The 24,353-nt window shown below is 38.3% G+C and overlaps 1 protein-coding gene across 3 annotated transcripts in view; it reads left to right on the top strand.

Annotated features, from left to right (window-relative positions):
- Positions 1-24,353, top strand: part of sulf1 (sulfatase 1) — a 118,212-nt gene that overhangs the window by 76,154 nt on the left and 17,705 nt on the right. For all 3 annotated transcript variants that reach the window (XM_062980280.1, XM_062980279.1, XM_062980281.1), the window contains 7 exons: positions 5,186-5,336; positions 6,982-7,157; positions 7,725-7,853; positions 8,102-8,158; positions 12,164-12,293; positions 19,945-20,161; positions 23,875-24,154. In XM_062980280.1, coding sequence (XP_062836350.1) covers positions 5,186-5,336; positions 6,982-7,157; positions 7,725-7,853; positions 8,102-8,158; positions 12,164-12,293; positions 19,945-20,161; positions 23,875-24,154 — 1,140 coding nt within the window. The remainder of the gene's footprint in view (positions 1-5,185; positions 5,337-6,981; positions 7,158-7,724; positions 7,854-8,101; positions 8,159-12,163; positions 12,294-19,944; positions 20,162-23,874; positions 24,155-24,353) is intronic.

Below are 24,353 nucleotides of genomic sequence, written 5' to 3'. Positions count from 1 at the left end.
GGGTAGAGTGTCATGTGAACTTTAACCTTTGGAAATTCTCCTTTGGTGGCCAAGCATCATTTTGCATCACTTCCCTCTCCCTTTCCACCTCATGTTGGGATATGACCATCTGAACTTTTCAACAAAATAATACAGAATGTTTGATATCATGTAACTTTAGCATTTACCTCTAACGGAGAAGGGAAATAGCCAAAGGCTGCTCATTGGTTTTGTAATCCCGAGGAAGGTTATGGACATTGTTGAAGAACTGTAATATAACATATTAAGTAGAGGGCCTGTTGATTATAAATAGAGTGCACCACTCAAACCATAGAACATTCTGAGACAAGTCAAAAATGTTCCCTCTACTGTTATATTAAGATAACATTTTTAATTTTAAAAATAGGTGGTGTGATGGCAATTATGATGTAGATGTAGAACATAGGCTTTATCATCTTCTGATATGAAGTGTGAAAGCAATTTAGTGGAGATAATAAACATTACTTACTTCTATTTGATGCACAAATTGAGAATAAAGCATACAAGAGGCTTAATTTTGAGGAAAACTGAATAGTATTTTTCTTGGTGACTACAGAGCTTGAGTAATACAGTAGAATCTCGCTTATCTGACATAAACGGGCTGGCAGAACGTTGGATAAGCCAAAATGTTGGATAATAAGGAGGGATGAAGAGAAAGCCAATTAAACGTCAAATTACATTATGATTTTACAAATTAAGCACTAAAACATCATGTTTTATAACAAGTCTGCCACTTGTTTGGGAGCATGGCTGCACTTGTGTTGTTGTTGGCGTGTTGGCCCACTGTCCGCTGCTGCCTAGAGAAACAGTTGTGGATCTGGGCAGGAGGCAGACTGCGTTGGATAATACAGAATGTTGGATAAGTGAAGGTTGGATAAGCAAGACTCTACTGTATTTGGACTTGGAAATGCAGCTATGAAGGAATGAGAAGATCCTCAATTATATTTACCATGAAATACCAAAATCAGGATAATTTTTGCCATATCATTTCCTTTTTCCGTGTCTGGTTATGAAAGCAGGACAACGAAGAAAGCTGACAAAATCAGCTCATTTGAAATGTGGTGCTGGGGGAGAACTCTGTAGATATCATGCTGCCAAAAAGACAACAGTTTATAGCAAATCAGACCTGAACCCTCTCTAGAAACAAAAAATGATCAAAGTGAGGCCATATCATTTGACATTATGACTCATTAGAAAAGTGGAAGGCAGTAGAGAAAGAAAAAAGACTACATCACAGACGCTTTGACTCAATCAAGGAAGCCACAACCCTGAATTTGCCAGACCTGAATAGGGCTGTTGATGGCTAGGGCTTTTGAAGGTCTCATTTATAGAATCACTCTGTTATGTGATTTTAGCTCCCCTAAAATCTTGTTTTTGTGCCAAGCTTCCAAAGGACCAGTTGAGACACAGATGGGCTGAAGGCAAAATCAGAGGCTTTATTCTCAATAGCCTGAGAGAATGTCAAAGGAGACAGCAATCCAAAAACTTGACATACTGCAAACATATAGAAATATTTATAGCACTATGACAGCAGTTTGAAACAAAGGACTAATGCTGTCCTGTTGACTGGTCCAGATTATGGCAGGCTGGGATTTCCAGGCAAGTTAGCTGGGGTGTGCTGCCTGTTATTGATGCTGATTGGTCTCTGGATTTAAAGGGAAATTTAATAAGCCATCGTTGGTTTATTTGAAGGCTTGTGTCTGTTTATTGAGGGGGCAAGATTGGAAAGGAATGCGGTGCGGGCAAGCAATAATGACCTGAAATGGGTCTTAATATTCCAGCCCTGCTTAATACAATATGTGTCAATCCAAAGAGATAAAAATGTTCTTAGGATGGCGGTCTTATCCATGGAAGCCCTTGGGAGAAGTTCAGTTTGGTGACAAGAACAAGAAAGCGCTCCCAGAAATAAATCAGATAACTGGGAGGAAGAGAAAAAAGACCCTAGATCCTTGTGCAGGCCCATTGCCCGCCCTCCCCCCTCCCCCCCCAAATGTATTGGTAAAGGATTATGATAATTGAGGAATTGTTTCCTGAAAAGGCAACATCAGCTCTCTATATGTTCCAGTGGAGCCGTGTCTCAAAACCCATAATTTTGGGGTCTAATTTTTTGATAACAACCCCAGGGTGCAGCACAAAACAACAACAATGGAGAAACCAGTTCAAAAGCAGTTCTAAACTGCCAGCAAACCATTTTTTGTGTTGATGGCAAAAGAAAAATAGACTGCTCTCCTCATTCAACATAAAGAAGTTTATCAGACTAACAGCTGAATTTTTCTTCAACATTAGTGAATGGAAATAATCCTCAGTCATTCCTGAGGTTACCAGGAAAGGTTCAGGAACATCAAACACAACATGTGAACTGGGTGGTTCTATCAGCTAGCATCTTACGAATGGTCCTTTTTCCCTGGGATCTACCTTCTAAAGGGGCTGGCTTTAGGTCTTTAATGTGAGGGATATACCTGCTTCTGGTACAGTGGAGCTCAACAGTTTGACATCACTGTTTTTATCTGTTCTTAAAATGGCAACATGAGAACCTGTGCAGGAAGTGGATTTTTTCCTTTATTTTTTTCCTTTTTCTGAAAAATGTTATATGGTCCCCTTACAACTACTCTGCAATTTGAAACTTTTAATTTTATAAGTCTTTTATAATAATTTACTATCCGAATGAATGGGGAGTTCTTTTTAAAATGTTATTTCTCTAATGTACATACAAACATACACACAAAACAAGTTGAGATTTAGATAGACAGAAAAATGGTGAGAAATTTGTAGACACTGCCTGTGTTTTTATTATGATCAGACATTTCTAACCTATCCATCTCTGACTGGATTGTCAAAGTAAATTATTTCTCTTCAATCAAAAGGCATATATTATCATTTCTATCAGGTATCAGTGTGAGTAATGGCACTGCAATGTCAAAACTACTTTTATACTGTTTTTCAAAAAGTGACTTATTTTATCCTTTAAAGATTTTACTGAAGGTAAGAGATGTCATTAATTCCCATATTTAGCTGAAAGTTGAATGTTACTAAAATTAGTCTCCTGAGTGTTGATGCTCTTCATTTTGAAGGACAAAAAATATATTGCTAAATATTTTGCATAACATTTCTGTGAGTGGAATTTGTAATGCATTAAGCATGATTTATATTTAGTACTATGCACTATATTGAGCAAGGCAATGTAATTTAGATGTAATGTAACTCTTTGCAATATTTTATTAGTGTGTATAACATGTGCAAAACGTATCTAGTTATGTGCTGCACAGGTGCTTGTTGTTAACTGAGCAAAAAGATCCAGCAAAACATTCAACTGTAATAATAGATTTGGGAGAAAGCTATAGAAAAACCACAGTAGAATTATCATTAAAATTAATGTACATTCTGGCAAAAATCCTGAGTGAAGTTTTTGTTGGCACGGTTCTGTTAAATTCAGTGGGGCTCTACCAAAACAAATACTTCTGCATCTCTGCATAGTTTCCCAGGTGTATAGAATCCCTTCTGAAAGCCAGATGAAGGTCTATGGTATATTTTGAGAATGGCCATTGGCTGAGGAAACAAAGTTTGGGTTTCTTCTATCATTAACAATTGGGGACAGGCCCAGGTCTTCATTGAGGCCCCTGAAGGTGGTGGTGGGCGGTGGCGGCGGCCATTGGGTTGCTCTCTGTGGAACAAGAAAGTATTTAGTATTCTCGCGAGATTTCGCAAGATCTCACGGAAATCTCGCAAGATCTCGTGAGAATACAAAATACTTCCTTGTTTTGCGGCGAGCGACCCAATGGTTGCCGCTGCCACCCCCGCCGGTAAGTTTGGGGTGGGGGGCAGCCCTAGGTTGGCTTAAAAGTATGATTTTTGTTAATATGCAGTCCCAGTGAAAATCCCCAGAACTTGGGAAGCAATTTTTAGAAAATAAATCATTCCATTACTTGTTATTGTGCTGGAAAAGGAACCTGTTGCCATTACTTGATGCAAGTGTAACTTATTATATTGTTTTCTCAGTTTTGTGTCGATTTTGTATTGCCTTTTTTAGAGTGGACAGAAGTTTAGGATTGAATAGAAAAGGGCATACAATGTGAAAAATTCCTCTCGAAATGCTTCTGTAATTCTTAATTGTTACACCAATTTGAGCTGTTACTTAGTTGCACTCTGATACTTTGAAATAGCAACTACAATTTTGATAACTACGGACTTCATCACACGGGCAAATTTATCCATTGTACAACACTTTCACCACTGTTCGGGGACAGAGCCTGACAGATCCCATCAAATGACGTAGAGCTACTTCCCAGGGCCGTAGCCCGAGGGGGAGGGTTTAAGGGCTCAACCCCCCCCCTCAAACCTGTTTTCCTCTTGAATTTTTTACTGGTTAACCAATTTATGAGTAAATCAGGTTTTTTTTTAGCCTGACACATTTTGGGTGTGTGTGAAATTTTAACCTCCTCTCTTGGTATGGCCCTGCTACTTCTGGCAGGGCTTCATCCCCAAACTGTGGTGAAAGTGTCATACAACAGAGCAACAAGAACACAAGAGGCTTTCCATTTTCTTGTTGTCAGCAATGGGGCAACATTTCCTCTGCGGGATGGGGAATGCAGCATGCAGGGTGTCTGATTTCCACACTGCTCAACAGATTCGCCCTGCTGCCAGGTGAATCCTCCTGCTATCGCCCACGTTGGGCAACATCATGTGATGAGGTCCTTAATTACTTCTGTATCTCTTCCAACGCTCTGTACAGTCCTACTGGTAGGTCTTTTAAACTGAAGAATGCCATGTCTGAGGACCTTGCAGTAACAAAAAAGGGCAACTTTTTAAATGTCCTCTTCCATCTTTGGTTAAACCTGGAAGAGCCCTGCTGTATGAGAGTCTTTTGCATACAGTAAATAATGTTCTAGCTTGGGCAGATTTTACACAGAGGCATTTTTTTTATATTTGACCTAACATTATTTCATCAGGATGACTAGTTGGAAAGTGAGTACATTATGTATTTGCCTTTTTTGTTATTGATTTATGAACTTACCTTTCATAATTTTGCCACATTCCTTTTGCAAAGACTGTTTTCTACAAAGTGTACAGTTCAAGTCAAGTGTATTGTGCATAAACTGCAAATCTAATTTTTTTATAGTAAATGATGGTAAAAACTTCACATCAGTGTTTTCCTTTTATTTTCTCCCAGAACTCCCAGTTACAATTATGCACCAAATATGGATAAACATTGGATCATGCAATATACAGGCCCTATGCTTCCTATCCACATGGAATTTACAAATGTCCTGCAGCGCAAAAGACTTCAAACCCTTCTATCTGTTGATGATTCCATGGAAAGGGTGAGGAAATAAAAACTCTGTAAACAGTACTGTACTGTTTTCCCCACTGGTACTGAGTGGACTCTAAAAAGATGTGTTCCACTTTCTATGTTGCAAGAGGAAAAGTTATTTGCGTGAGGAAGGGCTACATCATTAATATAATTGCTTCCATCACGTTGATTAGTCCAACTAGAGTAGACCCATTCAATCAATAGTTCAATGGGGAAGCCAACACATAGGTAGATCCCATTAATTTAATAGTTGGCACTAACAAGATTTAATATATGCAGTTTAGATTATTTTTATCTTTGTTCCTGTAATGAATTTAAATTGTTTTACTTCTGTACAATTGTTTAATTGCATCTTAATAATAATGTATGTGTACTTTTATTCATGATCCTGTATTTTAACCTGAATTTGTTTTGATATTTATCAGCTGCCTTGGGCCTCTTTGCCAGGGAAAAAGTGGGATATAAATGGAAATAATGTAGTATTAAGATAGTAGTAGTATTCGTGATAATGGTGTACTACTAATAGTATAAACATAATCAGGAGTATTTGACCTTCCACTTGTTATTGACCTATATATAGCCTGGTCTTGCTGGAACTTATGGGAACTGAAATTCAATTATATTTGCAGAGTTTAAAGATCATCAGCCCTGATATAGGAGATTGGTGCTGATGAAAAGTATAGTGTAGTGAAATTAACTGTCATTTATGTTCTGTACTCATTGAAAAGATCCTGAAATAGGTCTACCTTAGCATTTTTGTTGTGAATGCTGCATTTGCATAAACATCTTGCTTCTTCATTTTCAACAGTCTGTAGAAAAGAAAGAGTGTACAGAGTTCTACAAACTAAGTTTAAGGCATGGTTGATGCATTTTCTTGTGTATTCCACACACAAAATTAAGGTGCATAGCTCCCAGCCAAGTTGAACATGAGACTGAAAATCCCGAGAACATTTCTCTATCACTACCCCTGAAAGTGAAGGTGAAAAACTACAAATAAAAATAAGGGTTTTTATTTATCTGAGAGAACACCTCTCTAGGAATCTCTAGATCATCAAGCATGACACTAAGGTCAACTCCAGTGAAAACCAACCATAGGATCTGGAGATTCCTAAAGAGAACATTTTAATAATCAAATCCACAAAATTCAAATCTGCAAACATGAGGGTCCAATTGTAGAATAATATTGCATACATGGACTTATAGTCTGATTCTATGTACAACATCTCTTTATATCTATGTGGCTCTATAATTACACAAAATGAAGATCTTTTCATGAATTATAGCTGTTTGCCCAACAGTAGAATACTGTTTGAGTTACAACCAACAAAACAAAAAGGGCAAGAGTTCACAGACTTCCATGCTGTGAAATATCGTCATTCACTGGACTGGATGTTTTTATTGGGAAACTATTATATCTAAACCACAATCCCCTTATAAACTACAGTATGTAAACGTTCTGAGTCAAATATGCTAATGGGGTTTTTTGCCCCCAAATGAACCCTTATTTTGACTTCTGAGTTTAGTCATTTTACTAGTATACAGCTTATGAGAGAGGTGAAATGTAAATGCTCATATATGCTAATATATGTTTATTTGCTGGAATTGATTTAGCTTTCCGCCTTGTTGATTAGTGGTTTTTGTTTATTGTATTTCAGTTATATCACATGCTAGTGGAAACTGGAGAACTGGAGAATACTTACATTATTTATACTGCCGACCACGGTTACCATATTGGGCAGTTTGGACTGGTCAAGGGGAAGTCAATGCCATATGACTTCGATATTCGTGTTCCATTCTTTATTCGTGGTCCAAGTATAGAGCCGGGATCAGTGTACGTTCTATGTCTGCAGCACAGCTGTTGTACCTAATGTAAAATATTTGTAAGCACATTTGATTGTCATCCTTAGTGGCTGCTGTTTTGTTTTGTCTGTCTATGTAGAGTATTGCAAAGAATTGGCTAAGAACAAGCCACCCCCTTGTAAATATAGTTTTTAAAGCTCTTTAAATATATACCAGAATATTCACATTTTATTGTAACCTGTACATGGTTGCATATTTTGGGTGACTTGAAACAATGGTGTTAATGGGGGTCATGTAAGGATATCCCATGGTGGCTTACCACAATAGATAAATATAGATTTTGTACTGCGCCTGGTCAGAAAGGGATAGCTTGCTGCACTTCTCTGCCTAACATAGATTCATGTTAATAGTGTTAGCATGTCTACCCATAATTGCACAGTCCAGTCAGAAGTATTTGTAGACTTATCTCCTGAAAAAATATATAACTGTATATCAAAATACCACACCAGGATTAATTGCCATTTCAAATTCCACAAGGATGTAAAAGGTTACTTCAAATGTGCCTAATACAGCTCTGACCTTTTCTGTTACTTTGTAGAGTATCTCAAATAGTGCTGAATATTGACCTTGCTCCAACAGTTCTGGATATTGCAGGACTTGACACACCTCCAGATATGGACGGCAAATCTGTTCTAAAACTCCTAGACCTTGAAAAACCAGGAAACAGGTTAGTGAATGTGAGCATGGCTTTTGATAGCAAATCAATCAACTGAAAATGAATGTGGTAAAACAGTGGAGTTGGCAGCTCAGGTTGGAGTTGCCAGCTCAAAAACTATTTTAAAGAGCAAGTTTATAAAACTGTGGGAAAATGTGAACAAATAGCTGATTTGAAGGGAAATGAAACTGTTTCCCACTCATTGCCTAGACAAACATGGTCACAGATCCCAACTGTAAATATTATTATTTTGATTTCAGGTTTCGAACAAACAAGAAAACCAAAGTTTGGCGAGATACCTTCCTTGTGGAAAGAGGGTAATTATTGGAGCTGAGAGAGTTCTGGGAAAATTGCCTAGTGGGCAACTACATTTTATTTAAAGGACAGCAAAGCAATACATTTTGTGTACAACACAACAGAGCAAGCTTCTTTCTTTGTTGTAGCTTGTCCAGTTTGTTTTCTGCCATTTATAATATGCTACATGACATTCTCAGTGCCTGGTGTATTCGGTTTGAAAATTAATTCGCAATGTTGAACACTAGAAATTGACATTCAAAAATTAATTCACTTCCATAAATATTAATAATTGAAACTGCTTAATTGGGTAGTTACTGTCGATTAATTTGTTTATTAAAACATTAGTGTGGATCACAGCATCAGATTTAGAGAGAGAAAATAATGCATGATTGACCATAAGGAGCACATTTTGTTAACAGTAATCAAAAAGGCTGTTTTTGTCCTTATGAAACGCATAACATGATTGTTGCCTGGAAATGGTGGGAGTCCACGACTAGGAACTGTCAGGGTGGGAATGGCTATTCCAAAGAATGGGGGGCCCAGCTTACCATGTCTTCAGTTTGGTTTGTCACTCATCTGCATCTCTCTCTTTTCCTCCACCCACTATTCAAATGACCTTTGTTGTTAAAGATTAATAAGAAGTTGTTTATTTCACTTAAAGGGCATTGAACCACCTCAGGTACAGCAATAAGTGGATAGCTACCAAGATTGCTTAGTGGATCAAAACTATAGAGTTCTTAGTCTGAGGTTATTGAGAGACTCTGAGCATATGCCAAACCTTTTATAGTGTAAGTAAATCACTGCATTCTTGCTGCCTTCCTACTCCAAGGACAGAAACGTGATCTGCAAAGCTCAGTTATAGAGCACATGTTCCTTTGTGTGCAGGAGCCAGGGATCTCAACCTGTGCCATCCAGTTTTAATGGTGAAGGTGTCTAACAAAGAAATATATTCTCTGTGCCCCATAGATTATAATGTAAAGGGGGTGATTGAAAAGGAGGTGCAAGATAGGAAAATAAAAAGCGGCTTAGAAAGTGTGAGTGAGTGGAAATGGATTTGAGAAAAGCATTTTCACTAAATTATCCAAATACATAGCACTGTGTGAACAAACTTATAAAGGGGTGCATTGTAATTCTCCACAAGTAATATTACAGTCAGCCCTTCACATTTTGGGGTTTAACATTTTTCCTTGATTATTTGTGGATTTGATTAGTTTGTCCTTTTTAGGAATCTGTAGGTTCCCCAGCGCAATTCTGTGGTCAACATCTGACAAATGTTGACCCACCGAGTTACCCTGAAAGACCTAGCAATTCTTTAGAGAGGTGTTCTCTCCAGTTTTAAAATTTTGGTTTTTAAATCATGTTTTTTCACCACTTTTATGGAGGGTCTACTGTAATTATTTCTGAATACGGTATATAGGAGAAAAGAAATAACTAAAAGTCATAATTTTTCTCACTCCCCGGAAGTCCAGAAGCTTTTTTTCCCACATAGTCCTGGTCACTTGAGGACAGTAGTTCTTGCTAAGCAGAGAAATTACTTTCCCTTACATTTTTACTTTCTTCTTTCTGAAACTAAGCTTTGCTCTCGTCCCAAAGAAATCACATTAATTAGTCTGGTTAATAACAGAACAATGTTTGTTTATTTGTCTTTTTAAAAGATGAAAGAATAAATAAATTAAAAATTATTTCACATGTAAAACTTAATAACTCATTGTTAACTCACATAATATTCCATAAATCATTTTTTTCATACTCATCTCCTTTTCCCCCATTCTCCTTCCCACACAGCTATAAGATGTATAACTTCTATTTTCTGATAATTTATTGAATGTGATAAAAGGAAAGGTACCCTTATTAATGAATTTTAATGACTTAATTTAATATCAGTATTAATTGGGGAATATAGTAAGATGAAACCAAAAAGAATTATAATAATGTAAAAGGCTAGTTCCAAGTTCTTTCCTTTGTTTCCAGTAGGTTTTCTCTGCAGACATTGCCTAGATCCTATAGTTTTTCTGGTTTTTAGCTTTAGCAGTTACAGTACAATCCTATACATGTCTACTCTGTAGCAATCCCACTGATTTAAATTGCATCTACTCTTGAGATAGTCAGTTTGGATCTGCACCTCCTTAATCTCTTTTCTTAGCTATTTGATGTTAAATGTCAGGAAACTTCTGGTTCCTTAGCCCTGTAGTACCCTCTGACCCAGTTGAGAGCCAGCATCTGCTTTTCATGGCACAGCTCAACCTTGAAATATCTGATGTGATAATACAAGACAGCTGTGCCTTTGAGTGTATCCAGCAAAACTTCTCACCAAAGATCTGTCATAAATAGCCTTCTCGTCTGGAAATTGAGCTCTTATGTTGTGTGTGTGGTTGGTCCTCTCTAAATGTCATTATATGCATGGGTAGAGTTGGAAAAGCTACCTTTTAGATCACAACTCTCAGGACGCCCACCCACATACCCACTGACCATACTTCCCAGAGGATTTTGGAAGTTGTAGCCTAAGAAACCTACAAAAAAATTGGTATTTATTTCCAAACAAATCTTTACACAATATATACATTTTTCTACACAACGTTCTCTCAAAGATTTGTGGGTAGAGTTTTAACCCATTTTTTAATTTCCACTTGGGAAGGAACACACAATATGAAGAACAAGTGGTATCTGATTTACCTCTTAATCTGGAAAGTAGAGTTATGGATAGTTCCCTTAAAGTGAGCCCATACAAATGTTGCCCCAGCCCTACCATGTAAGGAGGCAGTAATTGCCACCCCTTGCCTATGTTCATTCATTCACATTCTTGAAACAGAGCCTCTCCTACCATACATTCTACCCTTGTGCAAACACCTTTTGGGAGTTCAAGTCCAGAAACATGTTGGCTGGCTCTATGTCATTTCATATAGCTTGGGGTGGGGAGATCTTAAGAAGTTTACTTGTGTAGGCGCCTCTCATCATAATGTGGACAACTGTACACATGGGAGCATTGTTCAAGTAAAGAGGTGGGGTTCAACACTTTACTCCCTTTCATTGTCATTTTGTGTGCTTATTACACATCCCTAAAGGGTCATGCTGGCTGGGGAATTGTGGAAGCTATTGTCCAAACGTTTCCAAGTTATGGAAAGGAGTTTGTGTATGGCTTCTATTCAGACCTACTACTCCTTAATACAGTGGTTCTCAACCTGTGGGTCCCCAGATGTTTTGACCTTCAACTTGCAGAAATCCTCACAGCTGGTAAACTTGCTGGGATTTTTGGGAGTTGTAGGCCAAAACACCTGTGGACCCCAGGTTGACAACCACTGCCTTAATAGTTAGAAGGTGATACTTTTGGCTGTAATTGGTAAATCTACAAAGATTTGTAGATGAAAAAAATTCCAATATCTTACCCAGGAATACCAAGCTCAAGACATATGCCATCCTTACTGTATATACTCATGCATAGAAACATTAGTAAAAACTTGGCTAGCAAAACTTGGGGCTGACTTACCCATGGTTCAGTGTAAATACTATGCTGCTTGTAAAAAAAAGGAGTGGTGAAAGACAAGTGCTTTGTCCTTTAAAAAAGGTCCTTGAGGGAAAGCACCAAGGAGGTGTCACTGCCATGTCCTGACTCCGGCATTCAAAAAGCCAATAAGTGGAGAGAGTAGAGGGGATTGGAACTTCTTTTAGGTTGTCCAACTATGTACCAAGCTCTTGCTTTTCATCCGTCCATTTAGATCAGTAGTTCTCAACCTGGGGTCCCCAATGTTTTTGGCTGTTTACCAGCTGTTAGGATTTCTGGGTGTCGAAGGCCAAAAACATCTGGGGGGCCCAGGTTGAGAACCACTGATTTAGATAAAGGACCTCCACATATAGATAAGTATATATGGTAATTCTCTAATAAATAAAAGATAGCCCTTTAGTTTATGAAAGGATGGAATGGATTTCCTTCTGTAATTTGCTTCTGCTCAATAAAGAGCTGTTCTGTTTTTATCCCTATATACTGTTTTTATATGCTCAAAGTCCTGGCTACTTTTTCCCTTTTAAAGCAAATTTCTGCGTAAGAAGGAAGAGCCGAGCAAAAGTTCCCAGCAGTCGAATCACTTACCAAAATATGAAAGAGTAAAGGAGCTGTGTCAGCAAGCAAGGTACCAGACAGCTTGTGAGCAGCCTGGCCAGGTAAGCAGCAGTGCTTCACGGTGTATTGATGAACAAATTCCAATACTGTTAAACAGAATAGTCATCACTAGTTTCAGTTTAACTCTGGTCCATGTTTCACAAAGCTAGTGGGTTATTTCTGGCAAAAATACCAGTACAACAAGTGTTCACAGAGAGAGTGCATTTTCTGACAGCGCCATTCTTTTAAGATTTAAACATCAAAGAGAGAGGGGAGAAGGAAAAAGAGAGGATTTAGATAGAAATTCTCACAATCTCCTGGGCAGCACAGCCCACTGGAAAGTGTATTCTGAAAAAATAACTTTTCCAAACTTTGCTCAGAACATAAATAGCAGAAATAAATAAAAACATTATGTATTAACTTTCAGAAATAGTAATAATGATGGAGAAAGTATTGAATGCCTGTTTTGTTGTTTTCCAAAGCAATTTTATATTAATGGCATTTGTATTTTTAAAGTAGAGTCTCACTTATCCAACATTCGCTTATCCATAGTTCTGGATTATCCAATGCAGTCTGCTTTTTAGTAGTCAGTGTTTTTGTAGTCAATGTTTTCAATACATTGTGATGTTTTGGTGCTAAATTCGTAAATACAGTAATTACTACATAGCATGACCGCATATGGAACTGCTTTTTCTGTCAAATTTGTTGTAAAACATGATGTTTTGGTGCTTAATTTGTAAAATCATAATCTAATTTGGTGTTTAATAGGCTTTTCCTTAATCCCTCCGTATTATCCAACATATTCGCTTATCCAACATTCTGCCGGCCTGTTTATGTTGGATAAGTGAGACACTACTGTATTCATAAGTTACTCATGGGTTCTACAATACTGCAAAGGAAATACAGAATGCTGCTAATTTTTCTTTCTCTGCTAGCTCTTAGAATAACAAGGTCATGTATATATTGTTGAAGATCTCTTTTCTGGATAAATATAGAGTACAGAGAACAATACAAATAGGAGAACTAAATGAAAGTCCAAGAATAAGCAGCCTCAAAATCCACTAAGGACATTTTATATGATAGCTTACACCTTTACATTATTGGCATTTGGAACAACCGTTCCAACAATTCCAGTGCCCTGGAAATGTGTGTGCATGGAGACATGCACAAGTTTTCTTCCAAACTGTAAATGGGCTGTTTAAGGTGCAGAATGCAATCCTCAAAATGGCTTCAGCACTTAAGTACATTTAAAGTTCAGACTAGAATCCAGAGGAGATTGACTTCATGGACATGTTAAGCCTATAGCTGCCAGTGTTTTTGTGACCATGCTGGCCAAGAAAAACAGTTGTACATGTAAATAAAAAACAACACTCTGAAAACAGAGGAATTCCAGACATGAATCAATCAGAGGCAGCCAACACCTCTGAACAAGATTTCCCCAGGCAGGAAGAAGCCAGGACATGAATCTAGCAAGGCCATTAATGCTATTCAAGGTGATTAATTAAAAGATTCACACTGGTCTCCAATAGAGTTCCTTCTCCCACCCTGGACCTTCCACAGATATGTAAATCTTCCTTCCTTAATTTTTTCAAATATACCTCACAACCTCTGAGGATGGCTGCCATAGATGTGGGAGAAGCGTCAGGAGAGAATGCTTCTGGAACATGGCCTTACAGCCCAGAAAACACACAACCCAGTTGTACATGTTCACAATTTATCGTAGTAAAAAACCATTACACCTCAATTTTTCAGAATTCAATTTGGCAGGGGATCTCTTTATTTACTATTTTGTCAGCATGTTTACTTGTGTATCAGGAGAAGTCAGCATGGGATGCCAGGAACATATGTAGTGGGTGCAGATTCTCACTAACTCACTAGCGAGTACAAAGGTATTCTGTGTAGTGAGTAAAACATCTGTGCATGTCCTCTGAAATTGTTTATCCTTGAACCTCATAAAGTGGCCACTTGAAATGTAAGCACATTGCCACAGCTCGTGAAGTCCAGTTCAACCTCCAAAGGGTCAATTAAGGATAAACTATATTGAATCTCATCAGAATAGTTGTTCCAAATGAGGAATGTTAGTAGGAGGGACCCTACTAGTAGCCAGTGTCCTCACCTGACACTGTACTACATACCATGTTTATATTTATTTCTGCTATAACCCAAGTAGGCTCTGCCTTAGGCGGGGCAAGGCAGCTTCCTCAAATGGCAAGTGTTTGGGGCACCAGTGGCAACTATCATTTGTCCCAAGTTCCTAGTCACATGCCTCTGTTGGATCTCAGAATCCGTCCTGTTTTGTCTAAATTAAAGTTTTTCCTCATGCGTGATGTAGAATGCTGGTCCACTATCAATCATAAAGTAAAATTCAACCTGTAGTTCAAATTGTTTCTGTATGTGGAATAGACAGGAGGTACATTGTGTCCATTCCTTCTGATAGATCTAGGTCTGGTTATACTCAGACAATACTTTTGCAATCCACCCTATGAGTCGATGGCCTTAAACAAGATATAAATTGGAGTAAGCAAGGGTAACCAGAGAAAATTATGCTGTTGGTTCAACGATGCTACATAAATTTAGTTCCAGGCTTATAAAAAGGTTTAAGATGTTAAAATACTAGTGGATGGTGTCACTAAAGCCTGGAAATACTGCATTTCTGGATTGTAACTTAGTCAATCCTGGATGGGAGACTCTAGCAGTTATTGTCCAATCTGGCAATTCTGGGCTCTGCGTCTGTATTCTGGGATACATTTTCAAGTTAAAATGATACAAGATTTAAAAAGAAGCTTCAAGGCCTACATATTTTGTTTTATATTTAGCACTGTGGTGCTCGATTTCTTTCTCACATCCACATCGCTCAAATAAAGTATAAAAGTTTGTAGAGTCTCTTCCAACACACAGTGCTCCATGTAACAATGGAATCACCTGTTAGAACACACCGTTTGTTAATATAGGTACAAAATTAAGTCTCATGTCAGATTTGGATATCTCAGAGGCCAACTCTGAAGCTGGAAGATTCAAACTTGGAAAACTACCTTTTTGTAGCATGCTGACTATGGAGTTCTGAGAGTTGTAATCCAAAAAAAAGGTTTCTTGATGTTCTTTGATAGCTGGGTACTTCCTTAGAGCGCAATGCTACATTTTTGTGTTTTTCAAGTGCACAGAAGAAAAGTTAAGCAAATATAAACCTTGCTGAAATCCAGTAAATTAATTCTTCATTTTGGGTTGCTCTTTTAATGCCTTGGCAATTCACCTTTCCAACATTTTAAAGCTTAAATTGTCAGCTGCCAGCATTTCCCTAACCTCCTTACCATTGAGGCATCTTTTGTAGGCAGTGTAATTAATTTCCTCATTACATGAAAGGCTTTCATGGCTGTCTCAAGCTGTCACAGCATATTAAGTAAACACTGTTCACTTTAAATACTTAAGTGGGGCATTTATTGCGCTTTAATGATGTTGAATGTAAAGCTATATTAACACTCTTACAAAAACCAATAAGTGGAGGGTGTCATAATCTACCTCTCGGGGCTTTCTCTCAAATCTTTCCAGCATCTCTCCTCTGGTTCTCTTGGCAGCTACTTGAGAAGAGTGAGCAGATTTCTTTCAGGTGGTGAAATGCAGGGAAATATTTTCAGACTGGAATGCAACAGGAGGATGAGAACAGTGACTTTGGGCAGGGTTTCCTTATCTCTTTCTCTAAGATGTCAGATTTAAATACAAATTCAGTAAGCTGTAGTGTAGAACTTCACATATACTCTTTGCTAAATTTAAACATTTACATAATACAGTCTTTGGGGTAATGTTATAAATGTGCCTAATTTTAATATCTTTTAGCCTGAATGGCTGTGTAATTCTCCTGTATAGCAGATATTTATTTTTTAAATGGTCCAATTCTAATCCAATTCAAGTTTTTTTAAAGTAAATCCTTATTGGTATAATAAATAACAAAAGGAAAGGGAAAAGCCAAAAATGCATACAAAACAATAACACAGTAATTATTAGTAGGCTTGCTCAAATAATTCGATTTCCCCGTTACCCGTTATTAATTCGTTATTTTCGTTTGTTTTGAAGCAATATACGGCCTTGATTGTCCACACGTCTGGATATCGCGGTTTCGAATTGCGAGAGGACGTTTTTTCTTATTTCGTCGTTTTTTTCGTTAGGAAAAAAAAGCTTTTGCAAATCACCCAAACTCCCACCATTCAGGCCCTTTCCTTTTGCCCCTCAGCAAAAGGGGCGTCACGGGCTCAGCCAATGGGAGGGGGCAAGGGGGAAGGAGGCCGAGGAGGAGGAGGAAGACGGAGGGGGGAAATGGCCGCCGCCGCCTCGCCTCAGCTCAGGCCTGGTGTCTCTCTGTGAGGCGGGAAGGTGGCGGATGGAGCCGGGAATGGAGAGACCGAGAGAGACAGAGAGGGGCCCGGCAGTGAGGTTTTGACGTCTGTGCGAAGCTAGGCAAGTGGGGTTTATATATCTGTGGAAGGTCCAGGGTGGGAGAAAGAACTCTTGTCTGTGGGAGGCAAGTGTGAATGTTGCAATTGGTCACCTTGATTAGCATTGAATAGCCTTGCAGCTTCAAAGCCTGGCTGCTTCCTACCTGGGGGAATCTTTTGTTGGGAGGTATTAGCTGGCCCTGATTGTTTCCTGTCTGGAATTCCCATTTTCTGGGTGTTGTTCTTTTACTGTCCTGATTTTAGCTTTTCTGTAGCTAAAAATGCATATAAAAATGATTCTATAGGGAGGATAAATGATTGGATTTCAACTCCTACAGCTTGGCTTTCTCTGCCAATAATGGTACCCATCTTGGATATTGTAAGGGATTTTTTATTATTATTATTATTATTATTATTATTATTATTATTATTAGACCTTGCTCCCAGGAAGGTGCCTTCGCTGTGGCTCCCAACTTATCTATCTATCTACCTTTCCACATATTCTCCACATTGTGTGTATGTGTATGTATATTATATATACATGAGCCCCGATGGCGAAGTGTGTTAAAGCACTGAGCTGCTGAACTTGCAGACCGAAAGGTCCCAGGTTCAAATCCCGGGAGCAGAGTGAGTACCCGCTGTTAGCTCCAGCTTCTGCCAACCTAGCAGCTTGAAAACATGCCAATGTGAGTAGATCAATAGGTACCGCTCTGGCGGGAAGGTAATGGCACTCCATGTAGTCATGCCGGCCACATGACCTTGGAGGTGTCTATGGACAACACTGGCTCTTGGGCTTAGAAATGGAGAAGAGCACCAACCCCCAGAGTCAGACATGACTGAACTTAACGTCAAGGGATACCTTTACCTTTACCTATACACACACACACACAAACACACACACACATATGCAGGGACTATATATATATACACAGTATATATTACACACACACCAATTTAACAAAGTTTCAGCCACAAAAACAAAGTTTCTGAAGTAGAACAATGACTTTCACAGTAAAGACAACCCAATTTAACAGGAAATAAGACTTTCAAACCAGGAACAGATTTCTGCAATTATTAAAAAATGGTTTATTATAAAAGCTATGAAAATTCGCCAAAAATCAGAGGATAAGGGAAACGTTCCAAATTTTGGTGAGCTATCAGTGTTAAATGTGTTCTACCACTGTACCAAGTTTGAAGAAGATCACTCAAAAAATGAGGGTGGGAGAGTCCTGTAAAGTCCTCTCCCTCTGTGCTGTTTTTGGGAATTGCACATGCGCGTCCGCCATTAACGAATTAATTTTGAAGATAACGAATTTTCATTAATTTCGAATTTTTTGGGGGGCAAAATTCGGAAATACCTTCAGAAACGAAACGCTGCCCCCCTCTAGTTTTGAAACGAGTTTAGAATCAAATTTTTCGTGGATCGATCAAGCCTAATTATTAGCTACCAAATAAAATACAAATCGCAACTCTTTACTTCTCTCTCCTCTTCCTACTCGTAAAAGTCATATAAATATTGATTTCCCACTCCCTTGAAGAAAGACTCCATAACAAAGAATATGATATATTTCTCTATAATACTTTTAAAAAAACCAGTCTCCAAATCCTTAGAGTTGATCCATCCAAATTCTGAAGTTAGCTCATTAAAAATTAGCACCTGGGTTGTAAACAAAGCAGGCACACAGATTACTCAGACAGACATTCTCGCTTGAATGAAATATGTACATTGTTCCCTCACTTAATGTGGGGGTTACGTTCCAGGACCACCCACAAAAAGTGAAAATCTACCAAGTAGGGACGCTACGTTTGGACGCTATATAGGGTCTTTTGAGGCACTTTTGAGGCAAAAACAGAGCTGCTTCATCCTCCTTTTCTCTCCCTTTGGTTTCTCCTTCCTTTCTTCGTTAGGTTTCTCTTTAGGAAGGAAGTAGAAAGAGGGATTTATAATATTATTTTATGACTTATAATATTATTTTAGTGTTTATTAAAAAACCGCAAAACAGCAAATCCGCAAAAAGCGAACCGCGAAGTAGTGAGGGAACACTGTATTTGTATTTCTGTTTATGTTTTACTAATGATTTATTGATCTGCAGCTATATATACAGCATGTGCACATTCTATTTAAACATGCAGCCTTTCCCTCCACACTTTATCTGGGAGTGGGGAAGGGGTTAGACATTTTATTTTATTTTTCATAGTAACCACATTAATAAGTAGCCAGCCACCCTACTTTGAGAAATCCAGTTGTAGGCTCTCTTTGTTGAGAAAAGGTGGAATGTTGATGTAGCAGATTACTAATGAAGCTTAGTAATTGTTGACACTCAATTGGGTATGCTTCTGAGTATTTAGGGCAGCAGTGGCTCCAGTGTTGCGGGAGTTGGATGGCAAATCTGCTTTGGGTTTTAGCCTCAGCTTTAAAGGAGCTCTGTAGAGTACTGAACCTCTTGAGCAATAGGGTTCAGCACCTTGGATTTCTAAGATTTAAACCCAGGGCAGATTTGCTACCCAGCTAAAAGAGAGCCACCACTACTACTAGGAGGTGAAGTGAACAGTGGGAAACCAGATTCATCTGTGGCCATGGCAGGGGGGTAAGCAAAGTCAAGGTCTGATCAAATGTCTTTCCAAAAGTTGAAACCATATCAGCATAAAGGCTATAAGAGGTTATTTTTGACAGTGGAGAATAATCAAAAATGCACAGGAGAGGTCTGCTTGACTTACATCAACATTTTAACTGATAATGAATTTCTTTATTTGTTATACAAGTACCAAGTAACAAAAGGTGAAAGGTAAAGTTTAAGTAGAAAGCAAAAAAAAAGCCCAAATGATCATAGAGACAGAGTTGCTTGTACTGTATTTCCATCAACAAAGTTTGAAGCAGATTCCTCACCAACACCTACTCTGGAAATGTGCCTCACTACAATTCCCAGAATCTCCTAACAATTATGGCCAGTAGTTAATAAACCATTGTAATATTGTTAAGGACTAATGGCAATTTATGTTGGGCTGGATTAATTAGGAAGTACAGTAGTACTCTCTTATCCATGGGGGATAGGTTCCAAGATCTCATGTTGGACCTGAAAGCATGAATAGTAGCAAACCCTCTATTTTGGCCATACATGGCTGGAAGCGTATGATAGAACTGCACTAGAGGACGTAGAGACCCACAAACGCTTTCAGGGGGAATATAGTTTGGCACATGGGTAAGTGAAACTATGGATATCAAATCTATGAACAAGGGGGGCATATTGTATGGTTTAACAGCTTGTTCATTCACTTTTCATTTCAGAAATGGCAATGTATTGAAGACACATCTGGCAAACTTCGCATTCACAAATGCAAAGGATCTAGTGACATTCTTGCTATAAGAAAAAGAACACGAAGCATACATTCCCAGGGATATAACAACCAAGAAAATGAATGCGACTGCAGAGAAGCTGATTACCGGAGCAGTCGGACCCAAAGAAAAAATCAAAGAGCCTTTATGCGAAACCCCAGCATGCCAAGTAGGTTGATGGGAGATGCAGAGGCTGTCAGAAAGGTCAGGAATCTTGATCTGCTGGAAGATTAGACTAATTTTTTTACCATCTTGGGGAAAATATATATTCTCTGAAGCTCTGAAACATTAGTGTACTATATACACATTACTGTATGAGTTAGACAATGGACTGAGCTCTAGACTTTCACTTTGATAAGCATTATTGTATAGTATGGATAGGATAGGATAGGATAGGAGCCCTCAGTGGGTTAAACTGCTGGGCTGCTGAATTTGCTGACCAAACAGTCAGCAGTTTGAATCCGGAGAGTGGGGTAAGCTCCCGCTGTTAGCTCCAACTTCTACCAGCCTAGCAGTTCAAAAACATGCAAATGTGAGTAGATCAAAAGATATTGCTTCAGTGGGAAGGTAACGGCACTCCATGCAGTCATGCCGGCCACATGACCTTGGAGGTATCTAGGGACAATTCTGGGTCTTCCGCTTAGAAATGGAGATGAGCACCAACTCCCAGAGTCGGACACGACTTGACATAATGTCAGGGGAAAACCTTTACCTTTACCTTACACATGGATAAGTTGATCCAAGTTTTTGGGTCTCTTTTTGATTAAAATTTCTATACTTATACATGTGTATGTACAATATTTGTTGGGGAAGGAACTATTTTTCATGCGTGCTATATCTCCAGTTGGGTTTCTGTGGCTTCTCAGTTTTGAGGTGCTGATAAAGAGAGTAAAAAGAAATAAAAGGGCACTAAACTTTTGATTGTAGATCTATGTAGGTGTTTAAAAACATCAACACTGTCTAAATCAAATAGCCCATTTAAACAGACAGAGATTAATCTATTTTCTGCCTAGAGCCAGGTATGTGTGTAGGTGTAAATGTGGGGAAAACAGAGTTCAGCCCTCAGCATCCCTCTTTCCCCAATAGTCCCTGTAATTACAGCTGCCTGTCCAAAGCTTAGAAAAGTGGTAGAAATAATTTTTGCATTGGAATGAAGTCATGAATGTATAGTATCTTGCTCTCAGTGCTTGATGGGACTCCTTTTGTTTCAATCAATAAAGTTGAGCTCAGCCTTGTTCACATGCAATTTAAGAAGCTTTTTTATGCCATTGTTTAAAGGACTAGTCCAGTGGTTGCTGTTAATTGATGTGTGTTATCTTCCTGCTAAATAATGATTTCCCAACTGGTTGTCTAGATTCTGTGCATGTATAATACAAAGTGCCTGCTTCTTTTAAGAGAGGCATGTTTGCACTGAATAGTTCTTGCATTGATAATTCTCTGATGGTTATAACACCAGCAGAATAAGCAATTTACATCAAAAGGCTTTAACAATATTTTTGTTCAGCTAATGAATTTCCCCTGCCACAAACCTAAATATAGTTTAAATTGTTTTCAGTTAAATTCCTTTTTAAACTCATTCTTATCTTTGTAAAAGTAAGTAGCTTTTTGTGTATGTGCCTTTCATTTGTCTGTTGACTTATGGCAACCCCATGAATTTGATAGGGTTTTTCTTAAGCAAAGAAGTTTATCCTTGCTTTCATTTCAAATAATGTCTCTGCAGTGCCCTCAAGTGGAGTCAAACATGAACCAGTTATCAAGTTCAGTAAAATGAAGATACTGGGGAGACAGTGTGTGAATATAAGCTACTATTTATCAGAACATAGAAACATTAATTTTTTGTACTGCAGTTCTCTGAAATTGTTTGTCACCATGGTGATGGTGATGGTGATGATGTTTATTTATACCCCGCTTTTTCTCTCGACAAGGAGATTCAAAGCACACGTGCAGTAGTTGTGTTGGCTGGAAGATTTTGTGGGTTGTCACCAAAAAATATAATTTTTAAGAGTGCTGAAGTTGATCAGCTGATAATTTAATGCAGTATACATGTACAGCATTGATTTCCAATCAAGTGAAGTGGAGAATTTGGAAGAATCCCAAGAACCAGAAGAAGAGTAGCAATATGATAAAGCAAGTGCCACTTAAGTGTGGTTACATCATTTAAAGTAACACCATTGTAAGAACATGCTAATAAAATACACAGAATAAAAGAGTATGCTCATAAAAATACACAAAGTCTTATTATACTTCCTGTTACCTAGGTCTAAGTACCAAACTACATGTCACACCTAATGCACAGCATGGATTTTGTCTCACTTTTGGTTTTTATTCATTTATCCAATGAAGATTTTTCCCTGGAAGCTGAAACAGAGATTTTAATTCTGATCACAGCGTGGAAGTTAGGTCTGCACACTGTGCTCTCAATAAGAATCTTCTCCTGCATGCTTGGAATTAATAAAAATAAAATGGAAAACAAAACCATTTACTGTGTATTAAACATAACATGTGGTCAGATGCTGATATATGGAACAGAAGAAGTTCATAAAATGGATTGTACAGTCTCAGACTGTGACAGGAAGGGGAACAACATTTTTAATTGACTTCGGCTTTTTTTAAAGCTCTTCAGCTATAAACCTTACACCATGAGGAATATGACCTTTGTTCCTGATATCCCAGACCCTTCCTAGCAGAGTTTCTTCCTTTTTACATAGCATGAAGATTAAAAACAGCATTCACCATTACATTATGAAATGGTACAGATTGCTCTACCACACCTGGTTTTACCAGTTCTTTGGCTGTATGGATAGAACACACACAAACATCGTTTTTTCTATTTGGATTAGCATTTAAGAATCTAAGGAGAGATTTTGCTCTAAAGCAGTTGTTCTCAACCTGTGGGTCCCCAGGTGTTTTGGCCTACAATTCCCATAAAATCCCAGCCAGTTTACCAGCTGTTAGGATTTCTGGGAGTTGAAGGCCAAAACATCTGGGAACCCACAGGTTGAGAACCACTGCTCTAAAGGTAAAGTAGATGTCTTGGGCTAGGCTCTCTGAAGGACTGTCTTACTTTATGGGTCCATAGAGCTCTAAGATCTTCTGGATAGGCATTTCTCTCTGTCCCACCATCTTCTCAGGCTCTTTTAGTGGGAATGAGGGAGAAGATCTTTTCTGTGGATGCTACCAGACTGCAAAACTCCCTCTCTAGGAAGGTGAGAATTCCAAGCTTTTGCAGTCCTTTTGTCAGATTTTTAGAAAGTGGTTGCAGTGGACTTTTAATGATGTGAAGTAGTAATGTTTTAAGGTTTAATGTTTTTATCAATTAATTGATTTTTAAATACATTTATGTGTCTATTTCAAAGCTTTTGTATATTTTTATTATATATTGTTTTTAACATGTTTAGCCATCTTTAGCCTCATTATTGAGAGAAAGGCAGGATACCAATGCTTTCATGACACCATTTAACCTGTTAACTGATGATAACACCATGTATTCCATAAGGTTTTTCTAGGCAAGGAATTATCAGAGAAGGTTGTAAATTTCTTCATCTGAAGTACAGCCTATAGCACTTGTTATTCCTTGGCATTCTCCCATTTTAGTGCTAACCAGGATGACTCTGCTTAGCTTCCCAGATCAGATGGGGTCTGGTGCCATTAGGGTATTTAGATACAATAACCACAACAGTAATAGTAGACCAAGGTGACCAAGGTAAAAAGTTTCTTTATCCTGAACATGTGTCGATATCTCTTCATACTGAATGCTCAAATGAAGAAATTAATTTATTATTACCTGTATCCTGCATCAGCCTTATACCCAACTTCTTTGTTACTGTTTGATTTGATTTGTAGCTATCTAATAATGCATTTGTGTTCCTGTTACCCATGCAGAATACAAGCCACGATTTGTTCATACACGACAGACTCGTTCCTTGTCTGTGGAATTTGAAGGAGAAATATATGACATAAACCTGGAAGAGGAATTGCACATCCCTCAGCCAAAGAGTATTGTGAAGCGACATGGGAGTTACAGTGAGGAGGATGACGACAACGAAGATCAAGAACAGCAGCTGCAAGGTTCAGAAGATGATGGTGGTGGTGGTCATGAAGCCATGCTAGCTGATGGAAGCAACACAGTTGGCCAGCCGGACTCTGTCAGAGTGACTCATAAGTAGGAATGCTTTTTGCTCCTGGTATTCTTCATTGTTTCTATTGCATACTTGATCTCCAAGGTACTTACAATGTGGTCTAAGCAGAAATAGGCTGCTGCCAACCCCAGGTAGCAATGATTTTCTACCCTTAAAATGACTGTGTTCTTATTTTACTCAGCCTACCTTATCTCCTTAAGCAGTTTTCAGACATATCTTTTG

This window comes from Anolis carolinensis, chromosome 4, assembly GCF_035594765.1.
Source record: "Anolis carolinensis isolate JA03-04 chromosome 4, rAnoCar3.1.pri, whole genome shotgun sequence".
NCBI lineage: Eukaryota > Metazoa > Chordata > Lepidosauria > Squamata > Dactyloidae > Anolis > Anolis carolinensis.
Note: the sequence above shows the minus strand (reverse complement) of the source record. Positions and strands in the feature narration are given on the sequence as shown.